The sequence below is a fragment of the Penicillium verhagenii genome, assembly GCF_028828195.1.
Source record: "Penicillium verhagenii strain IBT 33310 chromosome Unknown utg000005l_segment0_segment0, whole genome shotgun sequence".
NCBI classification, from domain to species: domain Eukaryota; kingdom Fungi; phylum Ascomycota; class Eurotiomycetes; order Eurotiales; family Aspergillaceae; genus Penicillium; species Penicillium verhagenii.
Genome location: NW_026643169.1, coordinates 5,032,865 through 5,048,530, shown reverse-complemented (window position 1 = coordinate 5,048,530; position 15,666 = coordinate 5,032,865). Strand labels below are relative to the sequence as shown.

The 15,666-nt window shown below is 48.1% G+C and overlaps 7 protein-coding genes across 7 annotated transcripts; all 7 read left to right on the top strand.

Moving 5' to 3' along the window:
• Positions 1 to 278: 278 nt before the first annotated feature.
• On the top strand, positions 279 to 946 carry N7466_005371 (Mpv17/PMP22 family protein; the record flags this gene model as incomplete). Its single annotated transcript, XM_057164768.1, has 4 exons — positions 279 to 289; positions 360 to 414; positions 470 to 575; positions 633 to 946. The coding sequence occupies 4 exons, from the start codon at positions 279 to 281 to the stop codon at positions 944 to 946; spliced, it is 486 nt and encodes a 161-aa protein (XP_057023449.1).
• Positions 947 to 1,616: 670 nt separating this feature from the next.
• N7466_005370 (Eukaryotic translation initiation factor 4E-1) lies at positions 1,617 to 2,601 on the top strand (the record flags this gene model as incomplete). The annotated part of the gene is made up of 3 exons (XM_057164767.1): positions 1,617 to 1,790; positions 1,856 to 1,927; positions 2,134 to 2,601. 3 exons carry the CDS (start codon positions 1,617 to 1,619, stop codon positions 2,599 to 2,601), a joined length of 714 nt encoding a protein of 237 aa, XP_057023448.1.
• A 1,324-nt stretch (positions 2,602 to 3,925) lies between these two features.
• Positions 3,926 to 5,593, top strand: xanG (cytochrome P450 monooxygenase xanG; the record flags this gene model as incomplete). The annotated part of the gene is made up of 3 exons (XM_057164766.1): positions 3,926 to 4,528; positions 4,615 to 5,463; positions 5,540 to 5,593. The coding sequence occupies 3 exons, from the start codon at positions 3,926 to 3,928 to the stop codon at positions 5,591 to 5,593; spliced, it is 1,506 nt and encodes a 501-aa protein (XP_057023447.1).
• Positions 5,594 to 6,050: 457 nt separating this feature from the next.
• Positions 6,051 to 6,791, top strand: N7466_005368 (ThiJ/PfpI family protein; the record flags this gene model as incomplete). The annotated part of the gene is made up of 1 exon (XM_057164765.1): positions 6,051 to 6,791. The coding sequence occupies one exon, from the start codon at positions 6,051 to 6,053 to the stop codon at positions 6,789 to 6,791; it is 741 nt and encodes a 246-aa protein (XP_057023446.1).
• A 647-nt stretch (positions 6,792 to 7,438) lies between these two features.
• Positions 7,439 to 8,320, top strand: N7466_005367 (sulfotransferase family protein; the record flags this gene model as incomplete). The annotated part of the gene is made up of 3 exons (XM_057164764.1): positions 7,439 to 7,517; positions 7,573 to 7,745; positions 7,814 to 8,320. The coding sequence occupies 3 exons, from the start codon at positions 7,439 to 7,441 to the stop codon at positions 8,318 to 8,320; spliced, it is 759 nt and encodes a 252-aa protein (XP_057023445.1).
• Positions 8,321 to 10,824: 2,504 nt separating this feature from the next.
• N7466_005366 (peptide MFS transporter) lies at positions 10,825 to 12,720 on the top strand (the record flags this gene model as incomplete). The annotated part of the gene is made up of 3 exons (XM_057164763.1): positions 10,825 to 10,862; positions 10,934 to 11,271; positions 11,339 to 12,720. The coding sequence occupies 3 exons, from the start codon at positions 10,825 to 10,827 to the stop codon at positions 12,718 to 12,720; spliced, it is 1,758 nt and encodes a 585-aa protein (XP_057023444.1).
• Positions 12,721 to 14,065: 1,345 nt separating this feature from the next.
• On the top strand, positions 14,066 to 15,308 carry N7466_005365 (syntaxin; the record flags this gene model as incomplete). Its single annotated transcript, XM_057164762.1, has 5 exons — positions 14,066 to 14,071; positions 14,130 to 14,289; positions 14,358 to 14,827; positions 14,901 to 15,180; positions 15,244 to 15,308. The coding sequence occupies 5 exons, from the start codon at positions 14,066 to 14,068 to the stop codon at positions 15,306 to 15,308; spliced, it is 981 nt and encodes a 326-aa protein (XP_057023443.1).
• Positions 15,309 to 15,666: the final 358 nt, after the last annotated feature.

The following is a 15,666-nucleotide window of genomic DNA, read 5'->3' as shown; positions in this document are numbered from 1 at the left end:
ACATGATGTGAACCCCCGTGATGAATGGAAAAGGCGCATTGTAATGCTGTCGGGACGATTTCCTGATTCGGTGTCGGGAGTGTGGACTGTGCACTACTAATCTTGCGAACGGGCAAGTCGACTCCGCAATTTAAAGATGTCATTGCCCCAGTCTTGATCTTCCACTTGAACCCTCATTCTTGGTTTTCTGTTCATATCATTGCATTGCATTGTATTGCATTCCCCTCCCCCCAACTCCTTCCTTCTCCCCTCTTACTCCTCCCTTCATAATACTCATCATGTTGCGCTGGTTTGTTTACCCCCCCCCCCCCCCATTCTCCCAATTCATGATCCTCACTGACCAAGGTGATCGAATGCAGGTACCAAGCCAAATTGGCTGCGAGGCCTATTCTGACCACCAGCATCAGCAGTGCGGTACGATCCCCTCTTCGACGTTTATCCCAATCCCTTCCCCTAATACGCATTTCAGGTGTTATTCGGCAGTGGAGATATTTTGGCGCAGCAGGCTGTTGACCGCCGAGGTCTCGAGAAGCATGACTTTGCGCGCACCGGTCGCATGGCTCTCTACGGTGGAGGTCAGTCATGACCCTCTTTTCAAACCATTCTGGGTTTATACTCATCTACTCTTATAGCGGTATTCGGACCTGTTGCTACGAAATGGTATGGGATTCTTCAACGTCACATTGTCCTCAAGAGCACGGTTGGCACCACCTTCGCCCGTGTCGCAGCAGACCAGATGGTGTTTGCCCCAATCCAGTTGACCTGTTTCTTGTCCTCAATGGCAATCATGGAAGGATCCGACGTAGGAGAGAAGTTGCGTCATTCCTGGGTTCCCAGCTACAAAGCCAACCTGTTAGTCTGGCCCTTTGTGCAGGGTGTCAACTTCACATTCGTACCGCTAGAACTGCGTGTCTTGGTGGTCAATGTGGTCAGCTTAGGTGAGTGATCTGGCATTCTTTTGACGTGGTTCCACCGGCTCTCTTCTTTGTTATTTCGTTGCTAATCTTCCATAGGATGGAACTGCTTCTTGAGTTTACTGAACAGTGGTGAAGAGTGAGGCTGAATAAACATGATCGAGATATTTCCTATTCACTATATCCCCCATACTTTATTGGCGAGTCATCAGTACATATATTTTTTTTATAGAGAGGGTCATCGGTCGGTACTCCTATGGTCTGGTTTCGTTTTGTATATACTACTAGGCATATCGTTTTCAAGGTTACCAAATTTTTTTACCACTATTCTTTGGGGGAAAGAAAGAAATCTCCTCTTATTTTCAAATCATGGAGTAGCAATCATAGATAGATCTACTTGTTCGATGGTCTATACTTTATTAGGGCTGTGCGGCCCGACCCAAACAGGCAAGAGTTTTTCGCCGCTTTTTTTGAGCGGAATTGAATCTCCAACTTCAAAACTTCGGTGCGGGTCCTTTAATCGTCTCGCCCAACAACCTCTCTCTTCCCCCACGCTCTACTGCCTGGACTGCCTGGAGCAGATCTCTCTGTTTCATCTCACTTCTCGGGCCTCTTTCACTTTTACTCATTAAGCATTTTGCGCTTGTCTGATACAGTCCCGAACCTTCGCCTTCTTTCATCACCCACCAGAACACCACCACCATGGCTGCTGTTGAAGAAAATGGCCACCCCGTGGCTGACGAGAACACCGCTCCCGCCGTTGCTCCCTCGGACGATGAGCTCGTAACTGTCTTCCACAACCCAGAGAACTTTAACGTCAAGCACCCTCTGATGCATGAGTGGACACTCTGGTTCACTAAGCCCCCCAGCGGCAAGGTCCGTTTTTCATCGCTTGCCACCCTAGCCGAATCTCCCAATCGCTGACCTCGGTGCTTTACTAGGGCGATAACTGGAACGATCTGCTGAAGGAAGTCGTGACATTCAGCTCTGTGGAGGAATTCTGGGGGATCTACGTATGTACCCAACCCGACAGCAGAGAAACCAAAGAAAAAAGCAATACCCTGGAAGATATATAATGGAGAGAGAGAGAAAAACAAATATATGTATATATCCTATATTTCTCTCTCTCTCTCTCTCTCTCTCTCTCTCTCTCTACACCTATATCTTCATATATATATATATATGAGACGTGACAGCTAACCCTCCATTTCTCTTACAGAACAACATTACCCCCACCTCCGAGCTAGGCCTCAAGGCGGACTACCACCTCTTCAAAAAGGGCGTACGACCGGAATGGGAGGACGCGCAGAACAAGCATGGTGGCAAGTGGTCATACCAGTTCAAAGATAAGCGCTCCGTCCCCATCGATGAACTCTGGCTGCACGCGCAGCTTTCCGCAATCGGCGAGACCCTCGAGGCCGAGGGCGACAACGAGGTTATGGGTGTGGTTGTCAACGTGCGCAAGGGTTTCTACCGTGTCGGTCTGTGGACACGTACTGTTGGCAAGGGTGTTCCTGGTGATAAGACTGCCCGAACCCCCGCCCAGGGCAAGGATATCTTGGAGGCTATCGGTGGACGGTTCAAGGATGTGCTCCGCCTCAAGGAGGCGGACGTGGTGGAGTTCTCCGGCCACACTGACAGCGCGCACAGTGGCAGCACCCGTGCTAAGGCCAAGTACACCGTTTAAGCGAGCATCGGATCAAATCATGGACTCGGAATGGTTGATTTCAATTTCGCCTTTGATATGATACATCATTATCAGAGGCGATGTGGTAGTGGTGTTGGCGTTCTATCCTCTGATGATACACCTTCACCAGACCTGGTTGAGGGCGGAGTTGCAAAATGAAGGAAAAGTCAATGATTCCCACCCGGCAGTGTCTCTTACCTGCTGCATTTTCTCGTCTTGTTTGCCGGGTTCCTCCCCCCTTTTTTTATCTTTTTCTTTTTTTCCCCCAGTGACGACCCTGATTGCTTGCGGCATGTATCTTACCCTACCAAACGCATTTTATGAGGCATATGTCGTTGGCCATGCTGGTCGAATGTTTAGAAAGTATGTCATTATAGTATATTCAATTTATTATGAATTGATGAATTTCAAATAAATCCAAGTTCTAGATAAAAGGAGGGAGTGATGATTAGGAGCTTCCAAGGTTGAATGTACTAGTAGTGGTTTTTTTTTTTCAAGATATAAATGTTCAATGTTGACCTTTCACATCCTCTAGGAGGTAGTAGGAATGCATCTGGGCACACATCGGTGCCCTTGAGCAGCGTGTTTTTCTCCCAGACCGGTGTACGGGTCTCCTTCACTGATAGATTTTACGTACCACTATTTATTGTACGTAGCACTTTACTTACTAGTATAGTACTTACTACTAGTATGTATGTATGCAATTAAACTCATCCCGAGGTCCCCCACTTGGTAGGTAGTACTGTAACGACATTGAAACTTCCTCCGTACGCCCGTCGACCTTTCCCCCTCGTCTCGGATGTCGATCTCCGTACGTAGCAACATATTAATTCCCTGGAGACTTACCTCGCCTATATGTAGATTGATTTACACCCGTGGATACTTTCCAGGGTGAATTACTACTAGTACCTACTTATATTGACGTGCATAGAAATAAACACCCGTCACTCGAGCCTTCAAATTTTGGGAAATATTTAGAATTCAAATTCAACCTTCTCAACTCCTTAATGTTGTAACACAAACAAGATGAGCTCAGATATACAATTGCCATGGAAGTGGCTTGGTAACGTCACAAAATCGGTCAGCATGTCTCATCATTAACCAGTCTGTGTTCCCAACCTGCCAACATGCCTACCCATGGATCTTCCGCGCCCAGCGGCGGGTAGTCAGCAAAGACACCGACGATTACTCTGTGTGAGTATCATAAATGGGCGACCAAAGAATCCGATTCAGTGTTCAAAACTTGCAGGTTTCTTTCAAAGAAACGTTTCCTCTTGTTTGAGCCTGTCTCTCACCCTTTAACGTTACCACACAAGATCTCAACATGGATACAATTCCCTTTCTAGCTCTAAGCTGGACTCGAGGAGTTATCGTCTTCCTATTCACTGCGGTTTTAGTCCTATACTGGTATATTCGAATCCCATCCGATATGCCTAAGAATATTCCCACGGTCCCCATCTACATATCCCTCATAGGCCTCTGGAGTGATATGGGGCAAGACACCATATATGATCGTTGGCTTCGACCACCCCTCGAGAAGTATGGCGCCGTGCAGATCTGGTTCGCGGGCCGATGGAATATTCTTGTCACACGGCCGTCGTACCTGGTGGATATGTTCCGGCATGAAGATGTATACGCGAAAGCAGGCAGCCAGAAGAAGATTCCGTGGAGTGTGATTGCCGCCCTAGTTGGGGATAATATCATCAATGCACATGGAGAGAACTGGAGGCTTTTTACGTCCATTATGAAACCTGGTTTACAGAGGCGAATTACAGATTCTGGGCCGTTGTTGGAGAAGTCGAGGTTGTTTGTTGATATTTTGTTGGATGAGCAACAGAAATCTGGAATGGGCGTTGCTGTCAATCCCATCATTCAAAGGTGGGCATTGAGTTGTATGGGGTTGAACTTCATGGGTGTTGATCTTAAGGTATGGAATAGAAAGATCCTTTCAAGGTTACGATTCTTACGATTATCGCCCCGTTTTATATCCGGGAGTATCACTGACTAAGGCAGTCGTTGGAAAGCCCCGGGCAACGCCTTGAAAAACTACAGACTATCATCAAAAAGACTCTCTTCAAACCATTGTTCTTCAACTTTCCTGACCTGGACAAGTTCCCCTCTCTATTTCGTCAACGAAAGGTAGCATTTGCCATAATACAGGAGTTTGGAGATCTGCTATGCGAGACTGTTCGAGCACGCCCACGTGTGACTGACCAAGAGAGTGGCACAGAGCAAGTGGTTGACCTCCTTGACCGTGCCCTCAAGGAAGGCCGAATCACGGAGGAACAATACCGCAATAATCTCAAGGTCACATTTTTAACGGCCCATGAAAACACCCAGCAGCTCCTCAACTCCGCCTTCTGGGAGCTAGGAAACAACCAAGACGTGCAGAACAAACTCCGAGCCGAGATCTTGTCCACTACCAAACTTGAGCCTTCAACGGAAGATGTAAATTCAATGCCCTACCTCTTTGCCGTCGTCCTCGAACTTCTTCGTCTCTATCCCCCGGTCTCTCAACTTATCAACCGAGTGACAACGTTCAAATCCGTTCTAGGCGGCGACATTGTGATCCCAAACCATACATGGGTAGGCTGGAATGCTTTTGGTGTACACACAGATACGGAGGTATGGGGGACTAAAGCTCGAGAATTTATTCCAGAACGCTGGGGCAGCGACGTCAAAACCATCCAAAATGCAGTTCGCAGTAAAACGACCCAGTGTCACTTCATCGCGTTCAACGCTCACTCCAGGAAGTGCCTTGGTCAGGGTTTCGCGGTACTACAAATGAAGATCTTGCTGTTTGAGATGGTCCGGCGAATCGAATGGACTGTAGATCCAACCTACAAGCTGAAACTAACATCGGTGAGTGGATCTGGAAACATACATGACGCGAACCCCTCTTGCGCCGGAGCAAGTCATTCGGCTGATATCTTAACAGGGTGGCATACTAGCACCACTGATGCTTCGTGTGATTATTCAGGAGAGGACATAAAAACAGCTGGAATGGAACGTCTCAACCCGGTGAGCCAGTTCTGATAACTCGGCCTTGGCAGAGAGCATATTTTGAAAGTTGTTGGTCAGGTCTAGAGGCCTCTAGAGGGTAAAGACTTGTTCGCAGACTTGACTCTACGGCTATAAATGAGAACATAGCTCCCGCCTCGCCTAGCACGTACATCATTGGCAACATTGGATACATTTGTATGGTGAACTTTGTCATGTCGGCAAATATGGGTAGCAACGGAGGTAGTACAGAAACGCAGAAACGAAGCATGGCAATGTCGGCGTCAGCGAGAGTCTAATTATTTCATATTGCAATCTCGAAGAAATGAGATATTAAGTGATAGCCCTCTGCTACTTCTATGATACATAGTAGCTTTGAGTTGAGCCAGAAGTTTCTTTGCCAGCCAACACGTCTCACATTCTTACCTTTGACCCAATGATCATTCAGAATGTCGGCACCATCTCCGAAGAAAAACTATAAAGTCGCCGTTCTGATTTATGGGGGTGCAAATATCCTCGACTTTACAGGTCCGATGCAGGTCATGTCCCATATCACTCATAATCGCAATACAGATGATCCAGATCCAGATCATGTTTTCGAGGTCAAGACGATTGCGCAGGAGAGTCTGATCCACACTGCAAGCTCGCTCCATATCGAGCCCGATATCCTGATATCAGATGCCTTGGACAGCATCACAGAATATGATATTCTCATAGTCCCCGGCGCTTCACTATCGACCATTCAAGGGTTGATCAAAGAGCCTAACAATGCGGAAATAAATTTGATTCACCGATATACGACTTCAGGGTCGACTCATTCCCGCATCCTCTTCTCGGTCTGCACGGGTGCTTTACTTCTAGCCGCAGCTGGCATCCTATCCGGATTAGCGGTGACGACTCATCACCTCGCTCTGGACGCATTGAGAGAACTCTGCTCTCTGCACAGCCAAACCAAGGCCCCAACGCGAATTGTGCATCGACAATTTGTCCATGACGAGGGCTTCAAAGGCACTAAAGTGCAGATTATATCCTCTGGTGGGATCAGCGCGGGTATCGACGCGGCAATCTACATTGTGTGTAAACTATTAAGTGCCGAAGCGGCGTCGCTGGTTTCTGAGACTATGGAGTATGGATGGATGGAGCCGTTGGATGAAAATTGGCCTAAGAAATTTAACTGTTTCTTAGATTGATTGAATGACTCTAAGATTGATTGAACCACATGCATATGTACATACTACCTAAGAGGTCCTATTTCAAATCCTTCGTGGGGGGGGGGGGGGGGGGATATACATGTACTTTGCATCTGGAAATTTATTTTTCACATCAATTGATCCCTAGTACATAGTCCCATCCAATTCAAATCGAATCGAATTGATTACCACATGTGCATGTTCTTAATGTTTTGATTCATCTCCATACCTTAGCCTTGTCCAGTACTGGTTTTACATACAGATAGAAAGAATCCCTCCATCGATCTAGTAAACTTATCAGTTGAATCTGACTCAGCTTGGCCCCTCGCCGTCGGGGAGCCGTCGGGGGTTTCCGGTAGCAATCGGAGTTTTGATCTGGTGACTTATGCCGAGCGGAAGAATAAGGAAGACGTTACTTGCAACCTTGGAAGGAACTTGTCGGAATCAGTGTTGAATGTTGGCGGTGGAACCAGGTAAATAGTAGATAAAAATCTCCTGAATAACATTTGAAGCTGATACTTGTCTAGTTGTCATTCAAGGTTTGAGGCGTCACCAGCAAGGAAACGAAACTTGAACCTTTCAGACATCATTCTACTTGACCTAACGTATATATACCTCTTTTGGTACTCCGCTTTATCCTCACTTCAATGTTTAATATGACGAGCGCCAAGAATCCCGCTCAGATGAAGATCCTCGTCCTCGGCCTACCCAGAACGGGTACCCAGAGTATGTAGCCCAGTCGGATCGAAATTTCAAAATCTCCAGAATCCAACATTCACAGGTCTTGCCGGTGCTTTAAAATTGCTCGGCTATGAAAAGGTCTACCACATGAAAGATAATTTTGTTCGAGGAGATCATGCATTCTGGTCTCAAGCTATGGATGCAAAATTTGCCGGGCAAGGGAAAAGCGTGGATCGAGAAGCTTTCGACCAGCTTTTCGCCGGCGAGTACATGGTAAACTTGCACTCACCCAAGAGATCGAAGAAAATCATGTTGACGTTGTGATTGATTAATTGACCTAGGCAGTGAGCGACTATCCTGCTGCTATGTTCCCCGATGAGTTGATAACCTCTTATCCGTCAGCTAAAGTGATATTGCTAAGCCGCGACCAAGACGCATGGATCAAATCAATGGAAAGCACACTTTTGCATGCATGGAATTTAGAAAAGGAAAAGGACAAGAAGGACAAGAAGATGAAAATACAAACGCAAACGAAAGTTGAGAATGAGATCGAAGCAAAGGTTATCTCACCCCGACTCCTTCGCAATGAGATGGTTCAAAAGATGCAAAGTTATGGCTGGAATGATGATTTTGAGGTCAATGGGCCTGAGCTATTTCAGAAGCACAATGAACATGTGCGTCAACTCATGAAATCTCGACCGGGGGACTTTCTGGAACTCAATGTCGCGGACGGGTGGGAGTCGCTCTGTCGGTTTCTGGGGAAAGAGATCCCTAATGAGGGATTCCCAAGGAACGACGACTGGGCGAAGTATAAGGAAGATGTGAAGAGATCCGTAGCACATTATTAGCGACTTCGGCGGGGGAGATTTTCTCTATCAGTCTTTATTCTAGTGTCGGCGGAATTAATATCAGCCCGCGTTGGGTGTTGGAAGTCCGAGGTTTCACCGGTTATGTCCGTCCTAACAGTACACTAGTACACTTTATAGAATGGAAGGAATAAACATGGCAAGTCTTTTTGCAGATCCCAAATTGACTGAAATGTGATTAGTGTAGTCCAGGATCATCTCTCGCCAAGCATATGCAAGGCTTATAGTAGATGCTTAATGTGTAATGTACATAGATGCTTAGCCGAAATCCGACGTGGAGTTCCTGACGCGTCAGGAACCAACCGGATCGCACACATTGATAAGATCATTTTTCATGAATTCAGTTATTTAAGTTAATCCCTAGGTACGGAGTACTCCGTACTAGTACTGTTTGAAAGAAGTAGAGTACTTGTAATCAAAGAGGTCAATCAAGATATGAGCCGGTTTCGGATTTTGGATCTCTTAAGCAGAGGTGTTTTAGCCTTGTCAAAGAGCATGGTGTTACCAAGCCAAGGGCTTGGATGCACGCCCTTCGAAGGTAACTAGTCCCCAACCATCCTCGCCATGAGTCTCTCGTTGGTGGACTCGGTGGGACTCGGATTCCCGGCTTTATCCCATGGCTGCTTTTTGGGTGTAGGGAAGCGAAGTCGGAGCGATAAGGCGTGCTTGTCCTTCTCCAGGGCTTTTATTTACGCGGTTGTCCCCCCGTCTGACAGGCGCGACCTTTTTCTTTCCCTTTGGCCACTTTCCTCCCCTTCTCAACCTTTGCGAGAGAGAAAAAAATTGCTTTCCTAAAGTCGAGATGTTTTGATTCTCACCTCTCCAAAATCAATACTATCTCCCCACATGTGACCAATACTCTCGACACCTAGAAACCACCTTATCTATCCCATCGCGTCTTGGCAGGAGCGCCAGACTCCACACCCTCCCATCGCCTGCGCATTCGCTTGCCACGCGGTTACGAGAGAAAAATACCCCGGAAAGACCCAACCGCCTGGCTCATCAGATCAATCTGGGACGCTCAGATAGAGGAACCGAAATAAGAAGGTCGTTTACATGGATTTGGCTACTGCCGGCTGCTGCAGGGTTCGACCTTTCACGTCTTGTTTCGCGCGGATCTCCTTGGCCCCCGCATGCCCAGCCCTGCACGACTAACAATAAGACGGACTCCGGGGTAGCATCAATCAATTCAACAAGATCACTTCTCCGTACGAGACAATCCCCGAAACTCAAACCCAGGTCTTTGTGGGTTGGTTTCGCTTTCAAATCCACAATCAGGTCGGCCAACGCGGGGAAAGATTCCCAACGTTACAATCAAAGTGGCAATGACCCAGGAATCTCACGAGGCGCAATCAATGCAATCAGTTTGCGATTAGGCCAGGGAAATCTTGGAAGAGACAATCGCAGACGCGATCATGCAAATGACAGGGCGCGGGGGCACCGAATGCATGTTTCCCATCCCTTGCGAGGTCCAAGCGGACCCAACACCCTTTTCTTTTCTTTTTTTTGAAAGAATATCATTAACTTGACTTGTTGGAATTACTAAACCTCTACGCAGATATAGGTATACTTCTAGACTTTTTACCCAATGCCGTCTGAATCAAGTACCGACCCATATCCCGGGGATAAGAAAAGATGTCGAAGAAAAACTCCAAATCCCGAAGTTCGCCGTCCCCGGCTGTGGAATGGAATGGGCAAAAGTCCCGGAGAGCGGGTGAGTCTCCGGCAGGACGCCAAGACTTTCGCCGTTCCAGATGAGATTCGCCTCGTGGGCAGCGGGACCACTGGAAGCTGACTCCGGCTGGTGATATACCAAAATGGAGAATATATCGCTAGAGTTTCTTGGACACCGGCATTCCCCGACAGGTACTGCCGGTGTGATTCGCCATGATAAGAGTGGAGATCTGGGCAGAGTGGGAAGTTTTTGGTTTTTTTTTTTTGGCCCTAACCTGTCTAGAATCGCGCCGGCGGGATTTGCTGAGCTGTGATTGATTGGACGGTCAATGGGAAACTCTTGGCACGTTGCTTACCACTGCACTATCAGTCATACTGAAGAGTGTTTTCCATTCGTGTGTTTCCATGTCTGGGGTTACATCGGTGCATGGACAGGATGTTGATTCGTCCTGCGACAGAACACTTGCCGATCGCATCCACGGAACGGGAAGCTCGCTGAGAACAATGTTTTTTTTTTCTTCTGTTTATCCTATCGCGTGAGTGGAGATCTAACTTAGCTGTTATTCTAAGATGGCAAGTCCCATTCAATTCAAAAAAAAAAAAAAAAGTCTTGGCCTTTTGTTTTTTTTTTCTCTCCCTCGGTTCACGCGCCGATAAGACCGTTCATCCCCACAACACTTCCGGGTGTTGGGTAATAAAAACTGACTATATAGTATTCGGTCGTTGTCACCCATTGCTGTGGTTTTTCTTCTTCTTTTTCTACGCCTATTGTGTCATTGGAAGCCAAGGTTGCCCGTTCGAAGTAATCTGCTATGTCTAACACAGATAACGTGGCTGAGGCCGCTCCTCCGTATGTACACTCTCAATAGGATTTTTATACCTACGGATTTTACTTTCCAGCATGATCTGACTCATCTAAAGGGCCTACCTCAATGACACTGCCGTAGAGCAGGTCACCGTGACCGACGAGAAGAGGGATTACAACGTTGATAAGGAGGCTCTTTCGATCACTGTGGACGGCGAGGAGCCCAATGACGATGAGAAGCGCTCCCTTCGCCACGTCGCAGAGAACTTGCCCCTCTCAGCATGGCTGGTGGCTATTGTCGAGCTTTGTGAACGTTTCACCTACTACGGCATGTCTGGCATGTTCCAGAACTATGTTCAACGTCCCCTCGACGGCAGTGAGGGACGTGGTGCTCTGGGCATGGCTCACCAGGGTGCCACTGGTCTGACCACTTTCTTCCAATTTTGGTGTTATGGTATGGCTTCTTAGGGCTTGGGGTTGTGATCAAATACACCGATGACTAACCGATCTCTCCGATACAGTTACCCCCATCCTCGGTGCCATTGTTGCTGATCAGTACCTTGGAAAGTACAAGACCATCGTCTGGTTTTGCGGCATCTACCTCATCGGTCTCTTGATTCTCGTTTGCACTTCCATCCCCGTTGCCTTGGAAAACGGTGCTGGTTTGGGTGGTTTCATTGTGGCCATCTTGATCATTGGTCTGGGAACTGGTGGTATCAAGAGTAACGTCGCTCCCTTGATTGCGGACCAGTACAAGCGCAAGAAGATGGCCGTCTCCACCACACCCAAAGGTGAGCGTGTCATTATCGACCCGGCTCTGACCATCCAGCGTATTTACATGATCTTCTATGGATGCATTAACGTTGGTTCTCTGTCTTTGTTGGCCACCCCATACATGGAGAAGTACATTGGTTTCTGGTCTGGCTACCTGTTGTGTCTGTGCATGTTCGCCGTTGGTACCCTTACCCTGGTTCTGGGTCGCAAGTACTACGTGGTTCGCCCTCCCCAGGGCTCCATTATCACCGATGCCTTCAAGGCTGTGGGAATGATGATTGTTAACCGCAACATGGATGCCCCCAAGCCTAGCTGGCAGCTCGAGAACGGCAACGCCGAGGCCACCGTGCCCTGGGATGACCACTTCATTGATGAGCTTAAGCGCGCGCTCGTCGCGTGTCGCGTGTTCGCTTTCTACCCTATTTACTGGGTGGTGTACGGTCAGTTCTCTAGCAACTTTGTCACCCAGGCCGGTCAGATGAAGGGTCATGGAATCCCGAACGATCTGATGCAGAACTTCGACCCCATTTCCATTATCGTGTTCATCCCCTTGCTGGAGAGTCTCGTCTACCCCGCCATGCGTCGTATGAAGATCCCCTTCCGTCCCATCACCCGTATCGCCCTTGGTTTCGTGGTCGCCTCGCTGGCCATGATGTACGCCGCCATTGTCCAGCACTTGATCTACTCTGCTGGACCCTGTTACGGCAGCCCGCTCTGCGCCGCGTCTGAGGTTGACGGTACCGCCCAAGGCAACAACGTTCACATCGCCATCCAAACTCCGGCTTACGTTCTCATCGGTATTTCCGAGATCTTTGCCTCGGTCTCCGGTTTGGAGTACGCCTACACCAAGGCCCCACCTTCCATGAAGTCTTTCGTGCAATCGATGTACCTCCTCACCAACGCCTTCGGATCCGCCCTCGCCGAGGCCCTTACCCCGGCCGCATTCGACCCGGCTGTTATGTGGATGTTTGTCGCTCTGGCTTGTGCCTCTTTCCTGTGCGGTATCATCTTCTGGTTTGTGTTCCACCACCTCAATGCGCAGGAGGATGATATGAACGCTCTTGATGCCGACGATGGAATGCCCGAGGCTCCCGTTGAAGAGGAGCGTCGTCTATCTACGAAGCAGTAGATTTGTATATTTAGTGTTGTTTTTTTTTTTTTTGGTTACATTCGGGCTTGCATTTGCACTGCGCGGGAGCAGGGTCTTCCTGCGTCTAGACTGCTGGGCAGATATGTGGGACGAGATACGAGTTAATCCATACCTATAAATTAGGTAGTATATAGTAGTTAATCCCTAAACATTTTACATATATTATATCACATTCAATTTGAAGATTTTTAAATTAAATATCCGAACATTGACTTGAGGTTTCATGACTGAGTGGTGTCAAGATTGATGTGCACATTGTAAAGTTGCCTTGGCGAATATCTGCCAGTGCTCCACACATGCACGTGCATGTGCAGACTGCTAGCACTTGAGTGGTTATCAGGTATATGTAGTAGATACCTAGAGTGGACATCCACCCATCTGTGTACCTAGTACTGTAGATTTATGTAAGCCCACATGTGCAGCAGTACCCTACATGTAAACCTTGGAATTGGACTTAGCTCCAACATTGAAGGTTGCCTAGATCAATTGATGCAAATGCCCAGCCCTGGAGACTTGTACCTACCTACATAAGTACATAGACCTGAACCGGATATATAATGGGGCATTTTTACTCAAGTGCTGCCTATACCCAATAGCGTAACCTTGGACACCCTAAAGGCAAGATATTAGGCATCCTCATTTTTGACATCTGGATATTTTATGCTTCATTTCTACTATGGTAACTTATGTTCTTTTAGCTTCAATGTTTAAACCCTGAACCCGCTGTGCACAATCATGACGTGCAGACTTGGTTGCCACCCCAGCCCCGTTTTATGGAGACAGGTACCGAGTACGTAAGATTCTATGTGGATAACTATGTGTGGATAAGTACCTGCTACTTCCGTGGAAATGCTTTCCCTGACGTGCAAGGGTCGATCCACAGCGTATCGCCGATCCGAGCCTCATAAATAGAACAGCTTGCAGCATCAGCCACAAATCATTTCCGGGGCCAAAGGGGGTTCCACTGTAAGGAGGTCATCGCCCACGCAGGAACCTTTGGCACTTAATTTTCTTTAATTCCCTTTAAATCCTTTTTTTTTTTTGAATAAAACATAACGTTTCAAATATATTTGAGCTTGAAAAAACTTCCTATTAGCGTTTTTTCTCCCTTAGTATTCTATTAATTCCTAATAACAACCTTGGAACCTTTCCCCCCCTTATCCCAGAGGGAAAAAAAGAGGAAGAACTGAAACATTCTGCCCTTTCCACCCACCGCCAGCGCTTCTGCAACTCCACTTCTCCCGTCTCACCCTTCTCTTTCACTTCATACCTGAAACCCCTTTGCTCGCCAACTTTGTTTACCCCCCAATCTTAATCCGTCATTATGAGTGTGAGTCTTCAATCGGGTGGGTTTGCTTCATTGATATGGGAATTTCTGACGATGATAGTACCAGAGCTTGGGTGACAACAGCAACGGGGGCTACGGCCAGTACAACCCCTATGGAAGTCAGCAACAGCAAAATCCCTATGCCGGCCAGGAACAAAGCTACGGATATGGAGGAGGTTACAACCAGGCTGGTGCCGCTGAGCAAGGCAATAGTGGATTCGGTAAGTTCTGAGCCTAGACTCGACAAGATCGCAATGCGCTGACAACCGGCCTCCCCCCCCCCCATTAGAGATGTCCAACATGCAGCAATCCGGAGGTGGCCCCACCGCAATTCTGAACAAGTGCAAGGAGATGAACGATGCCATCACCGAACTGCGCACCAAGCGCGAAGGTCAGCTTGTTTCTGCCCAGAACGCGCTGCTAGACTCGAGCACCGGCAAGGAGGACCAGTCCGCCCGCCAGAACGTCGACTACATCGAAGATGAAATCAACACTGCTCTACGCTACCTGCGCGACCAATTCAAGCGCATCAAGGAGACTCCTGGATCCGGTGACTCCCGTGTATCCGGTCAGGTCGAGAACGTGAATCGCAACCTCCGTCGCGAGATTGAGCAGTACCAGCGCACACAGTCCGATTTCCAGAAGCGCCTCGAGGAGCAGGTGCGACGCCGTTACGAGATCGCCAACCCCGAGGCTACCCCCGAGGAGTTGGAGCAGGGTGTGCAACTTGTTCTGGCCGGCCAGGAACAGAGCTTCGCTGTATGTTTTGAACAATTATATCTTCGTGAATGACCATGAATGACCCAGTCTACTAATATATTTTCTCATATAGGTTCCCGGTACCCGTTCGCGCCAGGCCAACGATGCTCGCCAGGCCACTATGCAGCGATCTGCTGCCATCCGCAAGATTGAGCAGGATATGATCCAGCTTGGCCAGCTGTACCAAGAAGTTGCGGAGCTAATCCACCAGCAAGAGCCCGCGGTCACACAGATCAACCAGGGAGCTGAGGAGACGCACCATAACGTGCAGGAAGCCAACACCAAGCTAGACAGTGCCATTACCAGCGCCCGCAATGCCCGACGATGGAAGTGGTACGCCCTGGGTATTGTTAGTAAGTTGCACCCGTTGTCTTGAATTGTCTTTCCTGGAAATTTCAACTGACCCAATTATTCAGTCCTCATCATTATTATCATTGTCGCGGTCGCCGTTGGTGTCACCGAGGCCAACAAGAAGTCGTAAATTATCGCACTACGAATCCCATCCCACCCCCATGTACGACCTTTCTCCCCCGAACTGGCATGGCATCGACTGGACTCGACTCGCATGGATTCACGTTTGATCCAAATCCACCCAGTCCCCCGCCCCATTACCTTGCCGTGTCAACACTCAACTCCCCTTTGTCCTTTTGCCCTCTTAACTCCTTCGCACCCCTTCATTTCTATACCACTATCTCGCATGTCTCAGTTCTTCTTCTTCTTTTTCGTTTTCTTTTTCTTTCTGTGTAAAAGCAATGGCCGATCGACTTCGTTTTTTCCTTATGTTTTTCTTTCCATTTGGCTGCTGCCTTCGCGTACAGCTGCGCTAAGACGGACCACTG